Source organism: Polyodon spathula, chromosome 4, assembly GCF_017654505.1.
Source record: "Polyodon spathula isolate WHYD16114869_AA chromosome 4, ASM1765450v1, whole genome shotgun sequence".
NCBI classification, from domain to species: domain Eukaryota; kingdom Metazoa; phylum Chordata; class Actinopteri; order Acipenseriformes; family Polyodontidae; genus Polyodon; species Polyodon spathula.
In genome coordinates, this window is record NC_054537.1 from 18,331,839 (window position 1) to 18,349,445 (window position 17,607).

Here is a 17,607-nt window from a genome sequence, read left to right on the forward strand (position 1 = left end):
CTTGTTTTTGCAGGATCCCAAAATGTATGTACAGACTATTTTGGATGTTCATAAGAAGTACAATGCACTAGTAATGTCAGCATTCAACAATGATGCTGGTTTTGTAGCTGCACTAGACAAGGTAAGTAACCCTAAAAAAAACCCAGAGACTGTATCAATGCCAAATAATATTACTAGACAGTGCACAAATGTTCTGTATTTTCGTTGAAATCCAGATATACATTTGTTTTCGAATACCCAGCAGAAAAAAAAAAATCTGCTGTAGATTGCCTTGACTATCACAGGGCTACTTTTTGTGTACTTGAAAAATATAATTTTACCCCCTCCTACTTTTTGTGCAGGCTTGTGGTAGATTCATCAACAACAATGCAGTGACAAAGATGGCTCAGTCATCAAGCAAATCCCCCGAGCTCTTGGCAAGATACTGTGACTCCCTATTAAAGAAAAGGTGAGCCTGGTGCAGGGTGCAGTTTGGATGCAGAGAAGTTTGATTCAAGTCTTTGTCAGCTTCTGTGGTATTAGGAGGCTTGGTGGTCCAGTGGTTAAAGAAAGGGACTTGTTACCAGGAGGTTCCCAGTTTAATCCCAGCTCAGCCACTGACTCACTGTGTGTGACCCTGAGCAAGTCACTTAACCTCCATGTGCTCTATCTTTCGGATGAGATGTAAAACCGAGGTCCTATTGTAAGTGACTAAATCAACCCCTAGTCTCTAAGTCGCTTAGGATAAAAGCATCTTCTAATTTTTATTAATAAAAAGTAATCCCAGTTTATTAGACGCTGCAAAAAAAAAAAATGACTGGTCGTTCACTCGCCCCAAACAAGTATTGATATCCGTTGTCCCAATGCTAACTGTGTGTGCTATCATATTGAAGTTGTGTGACTTTTTAGGTTTCGGCGTGATAGTGTTACACAGTTAGTCTGTAATTGTCTTGATGGTCATTGTCCAATAGAAATTAGCTACTTACTGCCATGTATATTGTTACCTGTAAACTTTTAATACATTTACCTAGCATGTATCTGACTTTTAATGAGTTCTAGCTAAAATAATTAAATGTTTTAAAGTAAAAGAGGAGAAATGCTGCTGTTAAGCAATCTAATAGATGTCAGTATGATTAAATTACGAAAAAAACAAACAAAAAAAAAACCCCTGATTTTAAGCATCAGGCTTTTGAAATTCAGTTTTATGCCGACGCTTGATTAAGAAAAATGCAGTCCACCTGAAGTCACAGTCTGATTTTCAGAAATCTGATTCTAACCAATATGGTCTTAACCACCCAGTTGTGCATTTATTTTGGCAATTTCCATGTTTAAAAATGTTTGGTTTTTTTTTTTGCCGATTTTTCATTCTTAGCCCGCAAATAACTTATATATTTTTTTTTTTACAATGGCAGCATTATAATAACTTTATAATACTTGTGCAGACATGTTACTTTTTTAGAAATTATTTCAAAGCAGACACACTTCAAACCCTCATCAATGCTAACGTCTTTATCAAGCACATATACATCAGAAAACGTGCGTCGCACATTTTCAATCACGTCCTATACAGTATCTTCCCCAGTTTCAGGAACGGGTGTATAGCGCTGTTATATGAATTATGATGTGAAGTGAAAACAGTACCAAACCTGACAAGGCTTCCTTGCAACCTGTAACACCAACAAATAAAGACATTTCCTCATTTTAGTCTCTCTAGATACACAGGCATCCATTTTTCACTCTCTGTTGTGTATATACAGATGACCCGATCTGTCAATCACATTTCCAAAGGACTGCTGCCATCTGCCAGTAAAAAATAAAACTGCATACACTTTTACAGTGCGTTTTTTTTTTGTTTTTTTTTCATTGAAGCACGTCAAAAAGATATGTTAAACTTTGCAGATGCACTTATAAGCACCTGCACGCTATTCTCACTGGAGTGACACATTTGGACTTGCATGTGCACCACATGGAAATCGTGGGATAAGCAGCTAGGTGGTTAACAATCCACTGTGCTTATCATGTAATGATATAGATTGCTGGAGCTTTGGTGGTGGTGTCTCTTTGCCTATGGCTGATTTACTTCTGTTGCTTTGTGAATCAAAGAGATGAGTTATAGGTATTTTAAAAAGTCTTAACTCCTTTGTTGTTAAAAACCAGCACTCCAGATAAGGTTTTGGGCCTGGGAGTAACTTACCCTCTAAATTTAACACTGAGTCAAATGTATTGTCACGGGCTGAAATGCAACATTACCTTGAAGTCATGAGTAATCTCGATTTAAATACTGTACAATCTTTAATGGTAAGGAGGTAGGCATTAAAACAGCCTCCTATTTTAAATGCAGTGTTACTTTTGAACTACTGTAGCACCACACGTGTGTCCTACAAGGTTCTTTGTCGGCTCAGCGCATTTTTTCAGAGTATCACAATAGCTATGTTTCCCATCAACAAGACTAACAAATTTTGGACAAAAATATATGCAAATCTTATCATACAAAAACAGGTTTCCATTAAACTGGATTCTAGCAAAGAAGCAGCTGTACGTAATGACATCACAAGCTTTAATAAAAAGATGCTTATCGCGTGCATTTTGAAAACAAATAGTTATAGGAACTATGTTTTGTAGCAAAAGTTTTGTTTTGTGGATGAGGAAAAAGTGACAAGAAATTTAATTTAATTTGCTAATTCCAAAGTATTCATACCCTAACAAGGAAAATGAAATGAACAGCTAGTTGAGGTACCTTTTACCAATAATAACCTCTTTTAAGATAAATGCAATAATCATTGTTGTGTTTTTATAGCTCCAAGAACCCAGAAGAAGCCGAGCTGGAAGATACCCTGAATCAAGTGGTAAGCTTTATGTCAACCATCCTTTGTTTTTGTTTTTTTATTTTAGAAATTGTAGAAAAATAAAGTGGAAACAATGTTTTGAAATCAGTTCCAAGAAAATGTTTCCATTTATTAAGGGGAGATTACTATATGCAATTGTCAGTCTACTTGTTTACTGCGAATATTTCTAAAGTCTGATTTTGTAACTTCTATATGCTTAGTTGTGATAGTCCTATTAGGTTTTAAACTGTCTTGCACCCATAGTTTGCAGTGCTCTTGTGATGACACCAAAACTCACAGCATCTGTAACTATTATTTCTAAATAATTAAATACAGATTGCAGAAAGTAACTATTCTTTGAAAACATTTAAATATATGGTAATTGCAAGACTTGGTACATAATTATACATTTTAGGGTAATAATTAGGTTTTTGATTATTCATTAACTATTTGGGAATAGTTGAAGGTATTTTATTTTATTTTTTCAAATAACACATTTAAATAGTTTCAAATACTATTTGTTTTCTGCAAAAAAAAAAAAGAAAATATTTTCAAATATTTGACCTTGTGCAATTAATATTTGAATATTTAAAAACAAAATTGATTTCTTTGAGCATATATTTTTTAATATTTCAACTATTTGAAATAGTTGGTGTTTACAAATAAAATATGTTATACAACTGTATTTGTCCCAGGTCTGACATGTACATGTAAAATTGTAGTACTAGACCCAAAGTCTTGTTTCTTCTTTTTCTGGTCCAGCCATCATGAGACACAGCCTAATCTGCCAGCTACAAGGAAATTATTTTTTATACATTGTTTACAGAGCTATGTGTTTGCAATTCCTTAGAACTGAGAAGAGGTTTTGTATTTCTTTTCCAGATGGTTGTCTTTAAGTACATCGAGGACAAAGATGTGTTTCAAAAGTTTTACGCCAAGATGCTGGCGAAGAGACTGGTGCATCAGAACAGTGCTAGTGACGATGCGGAGGCCAGCATGATCTCCAAACTTAAGGTGTGCGAGTCCCTATGTGTTACAGAGGAACCATATTCACGCTACAAGAAAAACAAATACATAGCAGTGGAGTAGTGTTTTATATGCATGCAAAAGATATCTAATATATAAATACACTAAACATAATGTGTACACTTCTTGTTTCCAGATATGCAAAATATGTTGTTCCTACAAAAAAAAAATGGCACAAGATTAAGGCATTAAAATATTTTTTCAGCCTGGCATTCATTTTAAGTAAAAATTCCACCTAGTAAATGGCTGCTTGTCAGTCACCCATGGTAGAGGATATTTGTCACCTAGCATGCCTGTTTTGTCGTATTTGGTTCTGAAAGTAAAGTTTCGATAAGTCACCCCTTTAAACCACTACTGTTTAAATCGGTGAAATTGAACCATACATGTAGAAAACATCAGTACTGCATAATCCTGAATCCTTTAACCAATGCTGTATAAACCACTGCTGAGATTCAGAGTATAGCCTCCGTCTCTTTGAAATTGGAAGTGCTCTTCTCTTTTATTTTACAGCAAGCCTGTGGCTTTGAATACACTTCCAAACTGCAGCGAATGTTCCAGGATATTGGAGTCAGCAAAGACTTAAATGAACAGTTTAAAAAACATCTGTCCAACTCTGAACCATTAGACTGTAAGTTTAATATTGTCTCAAAAGGATCAATGTATATGCTTTCTTGTTTTTCCATAAAGATAAGTACTGTATGCACATTCCTTCTGAAACCTGACCAAATTGGTAACATACTACCACATATTAAGCAACATTCTTGCAGATATACAGTATATCTATATAGGAAATCCTCCCATTACATCTGGGCAACAGTTGCACACATTTCAAATTTAATTCCAACTTTAATGCAGTTTGTAATATTTTACACAATTACACAGTTGCAAATCAAAACCAGTTAAAAACTAAATAGTAATTGAAAAACGAAATATCTTCCTGAAAGCATTGTCAACATTCTTGAGTGCCAGGTGTCATTTACCTCTTTTTATGTCTTTCTCTTCCAGTGGATTTTAGTATTCAGGTTCTAAGCTCAGGCTCTTGGCCCTTCCAGCAGTCCTGCACATTTGCTTTACCTTCTGAGGTAGGAAGTACTGGCTTCTTAAAAACATGCCTGTGTACTTAGGAACAACTTCTAAACATGTTTAGAGTATAGTACATTTTTAGTGTGATCTTTCCTATGAGCCATACAAGCACATATAATGGGTGTGTTAAGTAAGTGAGCTGCTCAGAGCAGATCTGTGAAAGAACCCACTTAACGGCATGCTCAGTTCCGCTCCCTCTGAGCTGCAGAGCAGATTTCATTGGTGTTCTGAGTGAAAGGAAAAATTCTCGCTCTGAGCCGCTTAGTTACTTAATGCACCCAGTGTATGAATAATCAGTTGGTGAAAAGAAAGCACAGAAAGGATGGTGAATTTAAACAATCCGTTGCTGATGTTTAAGAACTTTTTATTGCAATGAATATTTTATTATGCAAGACTAAACTGTCCACATAATTTACAATGTAGTTAACACTCAGGTTATAAAGGGGGTGACTTTTGTTGAATCTTAATGTTCCAGTAATATCTGTCCTCATAATGCAAAGCAGTGTTGAGGTTCATGCCAATTTACATGTTATTTTCCATGAACATGTTGCTCCTGAGCAGACGCTTTGGGACGAATACTGTGTCTAACATTGGTCCCCATGCCATTTCTGTTTTCTTAAATAAATATAATAAACATAGTTCAAGTAAAGTTTGTATTTTTAGCTGGTGTTAATCTGGAGTGCATACATTTCACCAGTTTTTTTTTCCCTCAAGGGTCATTTTATTGGGATCATTAACGACAATAAAAATTCAGCGGAATGCAGTCCCCTGCTAAGCAGATTTACAATTTTAAGCCAGCAGTGAGATCAAACCTTTGTCATTGGTTAAATGAATACAAATATAAAAGATTGAGCTTTGTTTATTTTTTTTGTAATAACTTGGCCGTTAACATGACATCCCTTTAAATCATACTTGGTCTCTTTTAAAGGGCAAACACAGCTAAAATAAATACAGATGTATTTTAATTGAATCATGCTTTAAAGACCTCAATGCAATAAAGTATGAAGTGACTTGATGGTATTAATAATACTAATGTCTGTCATTGCAGTTGGAGAGGAGTTACCAAAGATTCACAGCCTTTTACGCCAGCAGACACAGTGGACGCAAGCTAACCTGGCTCTATCATCTGTCCAAAGGAGAGCTGGTCACAAACTGTTTTAAGAATCGGTACACTTTGCAGGTGAGTTTCAAAGTGTCGGGTGCATGCTGATAAACTTATACTACTGCCTTTCTCCACTACATCTCTCACTGTGAAATGGGATGTCTCGCTCAACTTGAGGAACATGGATTCCTTCAAGTAGTTACTGTTGTAACTTATTGAAGTAAAGAGTGAATATGGAGAATTAAAAAAAAAAAAAAAAAAAAAACACCTAACCGGTTATATACTACTAATGATAGTGGAGACAATCTTCGTAGAAAAATACACAATAATATAATCAAATACATTTCATCCTAATACAAATGTATTTGTTCATCTCTTACTGAATAACATTTCCTTCTTGTTTCTAAAGGCATCCACGTTCCAGATGGCAATCCTCCTGCAGTATAACACAGAAGACATATACACTGTACAGCAACTGACAGACAGCACGCAGATTAAAATAGTAGGTTTCTATAGACATAGTAGAGTTATGAGACAACTTCCTAAATGAGATGTGATGGGATCTTAAAAAAATGAGTAAAGTACCCTGTGGTGAAAGTGAGTGAGAGGATTTTGGTCTTCTACATCACTGATAAGAGGTGTTTCAAAACAAAAGTTCAACCTGGAAGGTTGCAGACTTGTCCTGTATTTCTTTTGCTTTGCAGTCTTGTTAACTCTGGTCCCGTCTAAACGTGGGTGTGTCCTATGTGGCTCTATGACCTACTAATGTCATCGACTAATCTCTTCCACTGTCCTGAACCATTGCTTCAGTTTTAAGAAAAGAGATTAAGACATGTTTCAAGGCCAAAAAATGCATTGTATCTGTACAAAACAGTCTGTTCTTTTGAAGTCACTTTGCCCGTCTGCAGTGGGCAAGCAATTAAAGCAATAACACTGCATTAGCTACATTTCCTGCTATTTCTGATGGTGGTTTATTATGTTTGTTTGTTTGTTTGTTTGTTAGTTTTTTAATTGGTAAACACAAAGTTGTGGGGTTTTTTTTGCTCTTACATTAACTTATTTTTTTCAGGACATTCTGGTTCAAGTTTTACAAATCTTGTTAAAGTCCAAATTGCTGGTAAGTAGCAGTGTTTTTTGTCCTCCTTTTGAACTTTGTAATCACAGTAGGGAACAATTGAGGCAAATTCGGACATTGCAATGATCATTTAGGCTTGTATTAGCATCTTGAACTGTAATAACTTTTTCATTCAAACACAACAGCCAGAATAAGCCCAACATGAACATGAATGCACACATTGAACAGTAGACTAAGGAAACAAAAGTAAGCCAACTCATCAAGATTACATTTGCCAGAATATTTTTAGAACAAAAAACGTAAGCTTTGATAGTGTGTCCAATCTTCAGTTTACTTGTTTGTAGAATCATCTTATTTATTTATTTTTTTCTTACTGCGTAAAGTTTGGGATCTTACCACATGTTTAAATTGTAGGTATTGGAAGATGAAAATGCAAATGTTGATGAGGTGGAGTTTAAGCCAGACACTTTAATAAAACTTTTCCTTGGATATAAAAAGTAAGTTACTGGAACAGTTTTTTTTTAAAAAAATTTTTCTATAATACACAAGCTTGTTGGTAGAATTGATATATATACACATACATACATACATACATACAGCTCTGGAAAAAATTAAGAGACCACTGCAATTTTTTCTTAAATCAGCATCTCTACATGTATGGCAGCCATTCTATTCCAGTGTCTGTTAAATTCCAACACAGGCACACCTCATTCTACTGAATGAGGTAATGATTAGGGGATCACCTGAACCAAATCTTATTTAACGAGGAAAAGTATAAAAACCACTCCTGTGGTCATCACTGTCCTCTTGCAGTAGGACCAGCTGGATGGCAAAACAGTGCTAGTAGTACCTCAAAAGTAATTGGAATCAAAAAATAACTATTGACCATGCCCAAAGAGTTGAAAAGGAAAGTTTTGAGTGAGGAAAAGAAGGGTTCAATTCTGGCTTTACTGGCAGAGAGATACAGTGAGCATCGGGTTGCTTCCATCCTTAAAATTTCAAAGACGGCAGTTCATAAGAACAAGGTCAAGCAGCACACATTGGGGACAACAAAGCTACAGACCGGCAGAGGGCGAAAACGACTCTCCACTGACCGGAATGACTGCCAACTCATTCGAGTGTCACTCAGTAATCGTAGGATGACATCAAGTGACCTACAAAAAGAATGGCAAACGGCAGCTGGGGTGAAGTGCATGGCGAGGACAGTTCGAAACAGGCTCCTAGGGGCAGGGCTGAAGTCGTGCAAAACTAGAAAAAAGCCCTTCATCAATGAGAAGCAAAGAACAGCCAGGCTGAGGTTTGCAAAAGACCATAAGGATTGGACCGTAGAGGACTGGAGTAAGGTCATCTTCTCTGATGAGTCCAATTTTTAGCTTTGCCCAACACCTGGTCATCTAATGGTTAGACGGAGACCTGGAGAGGCCTACAAGCCACAGTGTCTCGCACCCACTGTGAAATGTGGTGGAGGATCGGTGATGATCTGGGGGTGCTTCAGCAAGGCTGGAATCGGGCAGATTTGTCTTTGTGAAGGACACATGAATCAAGCCAAGTACAAGGTTGTCCTGGAAGAAAACTTGCTTCCTTCTGCTCTGACAGTGTTCCCCAACTCTGAGGATTGGTTTTTCCAGCAGGACAATGCTCCATGCCACACAGCCAGGTCAATCAAGGTGTGGATGGAGGACCACCAGATGGCCAGCCCAATCTCCAGACCTGAACCCCACTGAAAACCCCTGGAATGTGATCAAGAGGAAGATGGATGGTCACAAGCCATCAAACAAAGCCAAGCTGCTTGAATTTTTGCGCCAGGAGTGGCATAAAGTCACCCAACATCAGTGTGAAAGACTGGTGGAGAGCATGCCAAGGTGCATGAAAGCTGTGATTGAAAATCAGGGTTACACCAAATATTGATTTCTGAACTCTTCCTAAGCTAAAACATTAGTATTGTGTTGTTTAAAAATGAATATGAACTTATTTTTGCATTATTTGAGGTCTGACAACACTGCATCTTTTTTGTTATTTTGACCGGTTGTCATTTTCTGCAAATAAATGCTCTAAATGACAATATTTTTATTTGGAATTTGGGAGAAATGTTGCCAGTAGTTTATAGAATAAAACAAAAATGTTTGTTTTACCCAAACACATATCTATAAATAGTACAACCAGAGAAATTGATAATTTTGCAGGGGTCTCAATTTTTTTCAGATCTCTCTCTCTCTCTCAACCAGGGGCATGGGTTCCCATAGCTAAGGGTCAGTACAAATGCAAGACATGGGCATTATATTTACACATTTGAATTGCTCTTCATCAGCATTTGGTAGTAAAACTGATAATTATCATGTCAAAGCATATTTGGTCAATTTTATAAAATTGTCATGTTCTTCTATTACAGTACTCTGGATCATAAACAAGCATATTTCTTGTTATAGTTATAGTAACTTGTTTTGTTTTATTGCTATATTAATTTAGTGGCTGAATGAACAAACCAGTTATATGGTTGAATAACCAACAACCCCCTTTTCGAAATCTCTTTTGAACGGGCACTGAAATATGCATGACTTAATGCCATTGAACACTTGCAGTCCTGTAAAGAATGTGTAAACTCACATTACATAGTTAGCGAATTATAGTAGAGATTATGTGCTAAGTGAAAATTCATGTCTGTTGCAGTAAAAAACTGCGAGTCAACATCAACGTGCCAATGAAAACTGAACAGAAACAGGAGCAGGAAACTACTCACAAGAATATCGAGGAGGACAGGAAACTTCTGATACAGGTGAGCAAAGCAGATAGACAATCAAAAGCTGTGCAATGTGTTGGATACAATATCTATGTGGTACAAGTTAGAGACTGATCCTTATCATTACAGAAAAAAAATCCTAAACAATACTAAATCAAGACTTCTCAACATGAGTTTGTCTTGTTTATAAAATAGACTACATTAGTTACAGAATTAAACTTGTGAAGTGCAGTTAAGGGTTTGTAAAAATTCACATCTTGTTGCTATACTGACAACCCAACGCACATATTAACTGAAGCTGAATAGGTGACGAGATTTGTTTAGAGTAGCTAAGCTAAATAATGGCTGAGTTAAATATACACATTGAGTAGGGTAGTGAAATTGCATTAGTAGAGCAGCTGTTGGAAAATTGTGTTTGCCACAGGTTTCAGAAAAATGAGTGAAATAAAGTCCACTTGAAGAATGTATTTAGATTAAAGCAATTAAAGCCTTTGGTTAACCTCCTATAATCATGTTGCACTCTTTAATTGCCAAACAGAAGGACGGCCCGATTTATATAGGAACAGTGACCAACAGAATAGACAGATTCCATTCTGTAATAAAACTTTGTCGGACTGTGGTGATGTAAATGTATTGCAGCTTATTTCATCCTGCAAAGCAGCAAATGCCAAGAACAGTGTGATGTTAAAGATGGGTGCTTTTAATCTGCAGGCTGCCATTGTGAGAATCATGAAGATGAGGAAAGTTTTAAAACACCAGCAACTTCTTGCAGAGGTACTAAACCAGCTGTCCTCCAGATTTAAACCCAGGGTTCCTGTGATAAAGGTGAGCCAAACTGAGGTTTAAAAGCTATAAAGACAGAACAGACTTGGAGTGTAACAATTTAAGACTTGCTGTGTTAGGTGACCACATGAGAATTTACAAAACATGTGAAAACATTCACATAGAGCCACAATCTTCTAGTTTATACATGTATATACACAGACATACACATATACACATCTATCAGTTGATATTTTTTTGGTTTCAGATGCAATACTTTTTATATTGCTTGTTCCCTAATAAACCTCACACAAGGGGCTTGATTTGAACCTATAATTTAGAGACTGGTATGATAGGAATACACGTGCAGATATCATTGTTTGGGGGAAAATGGGAGCCTTAGCCATAACATTCTCTTTGTCAATAATGTGTACATTTGTAAATGCAATATCAAGGGCCATTGTTAGTATCATACGTTATTCACTGCTACCTTCTTTCTTTCAGAAATGCATCGACATACTGATAGAGAAGGAATACTTGGAACGTGTCGATGGGGAAAAGGATACTTACAGCTACTTGGCTTAAATGTTGTGTTTTTTTTGTTTTTTTTGTACCCCCACCCCCCTCAAAGTGTCTGAGTAATAAACTTCAGCATGAGCACAGAACCGGAATGAATTGGATGAAATGCATTCTGAATCTCCACTGCAGCTATCCTGCTGCTGCCAAACTGGACCTCTCTTTAATCTCTGAGACTGGGAAAGCCTCCAGCCATTGTCCCAAAATTCACATCTGAACTCCTCAGGATCAGTATATACATTTTAATATGTAAATATGGACAAAGACTTCTACCCCTACCTAGCAAACAGAATCAGAACCTTCTGCATTGGAGGTTGCATGCTACTGCCTATCTGCATATAAGAAAAACGCTATAAAATATGAAGCCGTTGCTTTTAGCAGCGGTTGCATTTTAAAAAATAAATACATTAAAAAAAAAAAACACATTAATTTATGAATTAAATGTTGGCAACACTTTCAAAGAGTGTAATAGAGAGTCTGAGTGGGTCCTTAGAAATGTGTAATCTGCATTGTTACCTGCTATAAGAAAACCATGTGTATAGTGTGGTTCATTTTTTAAATGTGTGATTAAATAAAAATTCAAGGTTTCTGTATGCATTGCATCTGACTTTCTTATGTCGCATATAGGAGATTTTTGCTGACCCCACAAAAACAAAAGTTATTTTTGGATAAGCACTTTAGTGCATCTGTTTGTTTACCACAGGTCTGATTTGAAATATGTTACTTTACAGTAAAAAGGGAATTTAGGTAAGATTAGGCTTTCCTTTCATATCTTTTCACCTCTACTGTTGTGACCAAAATGTTCTTTGGTTCTAAAAAATATTCAAATCCAAACTGAAAAGGACTTTTAGAATAATGTATTATATTCTGTATGGAAATGTTCACATGGAGATGTACAGAGAACAACTTAAATTGTATTTCCTGGTTAAGCCATCTGAAGTATAAAAAATGACATCTGTATGATATCGTATATTAAAGAACATGGTTTGAAATCATAAATCTTTTGCATATAGACTTATTTCATATTAAAAAAATAAAACATTTAAAAGCAAGCATCTAGCCAACTTATTTAGATTCATGGCTAGATTCCCAAAGCTCTTTACTCCAAATTGTTATTAATGTTTTTTTTGGCAAGTAAAACGCTTTGAGAATCTGGCCCTCGTGGCTTAATAGGTGAATGTCTGCGTCTTTTCTTTCTCTTAGAATATTTCAGCAGGGTTTTCCTTAGAATAAGTCATACATGCCCTTTTGAAGTAGAAGAAAAAAAAACAGTCCCTATTTTGAAAGCTATCTAACTGAATTACTTAAATCTTAGCAAAGTTGATATGTTCTTTGCACCTACCATTTCTGTAAACTACTTTTATTTTTAGCAATTACTGTAGTCTCTTATTGGCACAAGGGGGTGACACAGTGACATGGTAAAGTTGGGTCCTAAAAAGTTAAGGAACCATTCCAAGTCACATTTGTTCTATTTTGCTTGTGAGGTTGTAGGATCTATGGGAATTAGTTAAATGGCATATGATTACAAATGATGATTAATCAAGACATGTAGATAAGTTTGGTGCACGCAAATAAGGTTTTGGGTCATTGAGTAATTTACTCTCCAATGTACAGTAAAATGCAACATTACTTTGAAGTCATGAGTACTTCCAATAACTACTGTACATATAAGAACATAAGAAGAACATAAGAAAGTTTACAAACGAGAGGAGGCCATTCGGCCCATCTTGCTCGTTTGGTTGTTAGTAGCTTATTGATCCCAAAATCTCATCAAGCAGCTTCTTGAAGGATCCCAGGGTGTCAGCTTCAACAACATTACTGGGGAGTTGATTCCAGACCCTCACAATTCTCTGTGTAAAAAAGTGTCTCCTATTTTCTGTTCTGAATGCCCCTTTTTCTAAACTCCATTTGTGACCCCTGGTCCTTGTTTCTTTTTTCAGGCTGAAAAAGTCCCTTGCGTCGACACTGTCAATACCTTTTAGAATTTTGAATGCTTGAATTAGGTCGCCACGTAGTCTTCTTTGTTCAAGACTGAACAGATTCAATTCTTTTAGCCTGTCTGCATATGACATGCCTTTTAAGCCCGGAATAATTCTGGTCGCTCTTCTTTGCACTCTTTCTAGAGCAGCAATATCTTTTTTATAGCGAGGTGACCAGAACTGCACACAATATTCAAGATGAGGTCTTACAAGTGCATTGTACAGTTTTAACATTACTTCCCTTGATTTAAATTCAACACTTTTCACAATGTATCCGAGCATCTTGTTAGCCTTTTTTATAGCTTCCCCACATTGTCTAGATGAAGACATTTCTGAGTCAACAAAAACTCCTAGGTCTTTTTCATAGATTCCTTCTCCAATTTCAATATCTCCCATATGATATTTATAATGTACATTTTTATTTCCTGCGTGCAGTACCTTACACTTTTCTCTATTAAATGTCATTTGCCATGTGTCTGCCCAGTTCTGAATCTTGTCTAGATCATTTTGAATGACCTTTGCTGCTGCAACAGTGTTTGCCACTCCTCCTATTTTTGTGTCGTCTGCAAATTTAACAAGTTTGCTTACTATACCAGAATCTAAATCATTAATGTAGATTAGGAATAGCAGAGGACCTAATACTGATCCCTGTGGTACACCGCTGGTTACCACACTCCATTCTGAGGTTTTTCCTCTAATCAGTACTTTCTGTTTTCTACATGTTAACCACTCCCTAATCCATGTACATGTGTTTCCTTGAATCCCAACTGCGTTCAGTTTGAGAATTAATCTTTTGTGCGGGACTTTGTCAAAAGCTTTCTGGAAATCTAAATAAACCATGTCATATGCTTTGCAATTATCCATTATCGATGTTGCATCCTCAAAAAAATCAAGCAAGTTAGTTAGGCACGATCTCCCTTTCCTAAAACCATGTTGACTGTCTCCCAGTACTCTGTTACCATATAGGTAATTTTCCATTTTGGCTCTTATTATAGTTTCCATAAGTTTGCATATAATAGAAGTCAGGCTTACTGGTCTGTAGTTACCTGGTTCAGTTTTGTTTCCCTTTTTGTGGATCGGTATTACGTTTGCAATTTTCCAGTCTGTCGGTACCACCCCTGTGTCAAGAGACTGCTGCATGATCTTGGTTAGCGGTTTGTAAATTACTTCTTTCATTTCTTTGAGTACTACTGGGAGGATCTCATCCGGCCCAGGGGATTTGTTTATTTTAAGAGCTCCTAGTCCCTTTAACACTTCTGCCTCAGTTATGCTAAAGTTATTTAAAACTGGATAGGAACTGGATGACATGTGGGGCATGTTGTCAGTATCTTCCTTTGTAAAAACTTGTGAAAAGTAATCATTTAACATATTTGCTATTTTTTTTTCTTCCTCTACGATTTTGCCATTTGTATCTCTTAAACATTTAATCTCCTCTTTGAATGTTCTCTTGCTGTTGTAATATTGGAAAAACATTTTGGAATTGGTTTTAGCTCCCTTAGCAATGTTCATTTCTATTTCTCTCTTGGCCTTTCTAACTTCCTTTTTGACTTGCATTTGCAGTTCTGTGTACTCTTTCTGTGTACTTTCTTTTTGGTCCTTTTTTAATGCTCTGTAAAGTGCCTTTTTTCGCTGAATATTTTTTTTAATTGATCTATTAAACCATTTTGGCAATTTAGTTTTACATTTAGATTTGTCTACTTTAGGGATATAATTGTTTTGCGCCTCTAGTACTACGTTTTTGAAGAACAACCATCCTTCTTCTGTGGGTGTTTTCTCTATTTTACTCCAATCTACTTCTGTTAGTCTCTGTTTCATGCCTTCATAGTTTGCTTTTCTAAAATTGTAAACCTTAGCTTTAGTCTTTACTTTTGAGGATTTAAAAAACACTTCAAATGAGACCATGTTGTGGTCTGAGTTTGCCAGTGGTTCTCTGACCTCTGTTTTAGTTATTCTATCTTCGTTATTTGAAAAGACTAAATCAAGGCATGCCTCCCCTCTAGTGGGTGCCTTCACAAATTGTGTTAGGAAGCAGTCATTTGTCATTTCCACCATTTCTATTTCATCCTTCGCGCTACCCACCGGGTTTTCCCATTTTATTTGGGGGAAGTTGAAATCCCCCATTAGTATGGCTTCTCCTTTGCTACACACATTTCTAATGTCATTGTATAACAGATTATTGTGCTCACCGTCTGAATCTGGCGGTCTATAGCATGCTCCTATTATTATGCCTTTTGAATTTTTGTCTGTTATTCTGACCCATATTGATTCGGTTTTATTTTCTTTGTCCAGGTTTAACACCTGGGCTTCAAGACTGTTTGTTTCTTATGTATAGCGCTACCCCTCCTCCTCTTCTGTCCTGCCTGTCTTTCCTATACAGTGTATACCCACAAATATTATATTCGTCCCCATCACTCTCAGATAACCACGTTTCTGTAACACCTATCACATCATAGTTACCTGTTAGTGCAGTAGCTTCAAGTTCTAGAATTTTGTTTCTGATACTTCTAGCATTTAGATAAATACATTTAATGGTTGTCTTACCTGAGTTGTTGTTCTTGTTTTGATGCGGTCTCCCTTCTGTTTTTTTGTTGATTTCTCCCCCCTTCCTTTCTAGTTTAAATGCTTCCGAACCTGCTCGAGGATCTTTTCTCCAAGTAGACTAGTTCCCTTGTTATTTAAATGCAGTCCATCCCGTCTATACAGATAGTCCTCGTTGTAGAATGTGGTCCAATGATCAAGATAGGTGAAGCCTTCCCGTGTGCACCACGTCTTCAGCCATTGGTTTTGATTTATTATTTCCAGCTGTCCATATGGTCCTTTGCAAGGTGCGGGTAGTATACCAGAAAATACCACAGTTTTGGTTTTCTCTTTTAATTTCCTTCCTAGCTCTCTGAATTTGTTTTGCAGGGATTTTGGTCTGTCTCTTCCAATGTTGTTTGTACCGATGTGGACGACTACTACCGGGTCGTCTCCTGTTCGTTCTAGGAGCCTGTCCACGTTCTCAGTGATGTGCTTGACCGAGGCTCCCGGAAGGCAGCACACTGTTGTAGTAAGGGGGTCCAAACTGCGAACTGAACTTGCTGTGTTTCTCAATATGGAGTCCCCAACAATCATGACCTCCCTTCTTTTTGCTGTCTGGTCACCACTGTCAATGGGGTCCTGGATGTTGTTCCTTTCATTCTCTTGTTGTTGGTTCTGCTCATCAAAATTCTGAAGTGACTCAAATCTGTTGGTTGTTTTGATTTCTGGTGGTTGTGTTTGACGAAGTTTCTTTTTTTCCCTGCTTCTGCCTACCTGAACCCAGCTGTTCTGACCTTCTATCTCCCTGGTGGCTTTCAGTCTGTTAGGGGTGATGCAGACTTCCATGAATTGTGGGTGTGCCAGTTCCTCAAGATCTTGTTGCTGTCTCACTTCTTCCAGCTCCATTTCTAGCATGCTTACTAGTTTATGCAAATCCTGGATCGCGCGGCACTTTACGCACACTTGGTTTAGCTCCGCTGGGTTTTCTCGGATTTCCCACATCAAGCAGGTGTCACAGATTACTGGCTTGAAGACCATGTTGAGGGTTTTTTTTTTTTTGAAGTTTAGTTTCTTCTGCAGCCGTCAACCTGCTTTCAAACTGCTTCGAAACTGCTCTGTACTTTTCCACGCTGTACTTCTCCCACTCGCTGTCGCTTCCACTCGCTGTCGCTGGGAAGACTGCCTCGTTTAACTGCGTTGTTCTGCTGTGCTGTCGGCTCCTCCCCTCGCCCGTGTCTCAAAACGGCGCTGAATTTGAATCAGCTGCTCCGAGTTTCAGCTTGTTTGTTATCAGAAAAACACACGCGGCTGTGTTTCCCCAATGTCCTCTGTTTTCTGATTAAAGCAATTCAAGATGCAATTTCTCCTTTCTGCTTCGAAACTGCTCTGTACTTTTCCACGCTGTACTTCTCCCACTTGCTGTCGCTTCCACTCGCTGTCGCTGGGAATGCTAACTTATGGGGTATGCACTAATGCAGCCTTAAAATGTAACTGTTACTTTGAACTACTCTACAGAAACCTGGTCTTACAAAAACATTATTTTACAGTACAACATTAAATATGTGTAACGTGTGAACTCAAGCTGTGCAGCAAAATTGCTATGTGTATTTGATATGCATTACTATTAAATATCATTGATAATTCAGATTTTTTTTTTTCAATGTGTAAATTGCCAATTATGCATCTTATCTGGAGTACATGGTGCAGATATTGCAAAGGCCATAGGACCTTATTTTATTACCAGCCCTTGTTTAAAACCAATATTTCTCTTGGCACTGGTAGTCACTAAGATCACTGGTATCCTGCTGCATTGTCTTTGAAAAATATGCACATTCTGTATTACAGTGAAATTAAAAACCAACAAGATTACCACAATGAAAAGGGTGCCATTCATAAGGTTGCTCGTGCTAATTAGTTGTTCACACCTTAAGGGAACTAATTCA

At 37.1% G+C, this 17,607-nt stretch overlaps 1 protein-coding gene across 3 annotated transcripts in view; it reads left to right on the forward strand.

Annotated features, from left to right (window-relative positions):
- Positions 1-12,164, forward strand: part of LOC121314253 (cullin-1) — a 32,216-nt gene extending 20,052 nt beyond the window's left edge. For 2 of the 3 annotated variants that reach the window (XM_041247302.1, XM_041247303.1), the window contains exons 9-21: positions 14-121; positions 342-448; positions 2,777-2,825; positions 3,687-3,818; positions 4,341-4,458; positions 4,836-4,912; positions 5,962-6,093; positions 6,425-6,517; positions 7,085-7,132; positions 7,505-7,587; positions 9,758-9,863; positions 10,539-10,652; positions 11,094-12,164. In XM_041247302.1, the coding sequence (XP_041103236.1) occupies positions 14-121; positions 342-448; positions 2,777-2,825; positions 3,687-3,818; positions 4,341-4,458; positions 4,836-4,912; positions 5,962-6,093; positions 6,425-6,517; positions 7,085-7,132; positions 7,505-7,587; positions 9,758-9,863; positions 10,539-10,652; positions 11,094-11,174 (1,248 nt within the window). In that variant the 3' untranslated portion in view covers positions 11,175-12,164. Of the gene's footprint in view, positions 1-13; positions 122-341; positions 449-2,776; positions 2,826-3,686; positions 3,819-4,340; positions 4,459-4,835; positions 4,913-5,961; positions 6,094-6,424; positions 6,518-7,084; positions 7,133-7,504; positions 7,588-9,757; positions 9,864-10,538; positions 10,653-11,093 lie in introns of those variants that run through there. The other variant, XM_041247304.1, reaches the window with a different exon arrangement.
- The last annotated feature ends 5,443 nt before the right edge of the window (positions 12,165-17,607 follow it).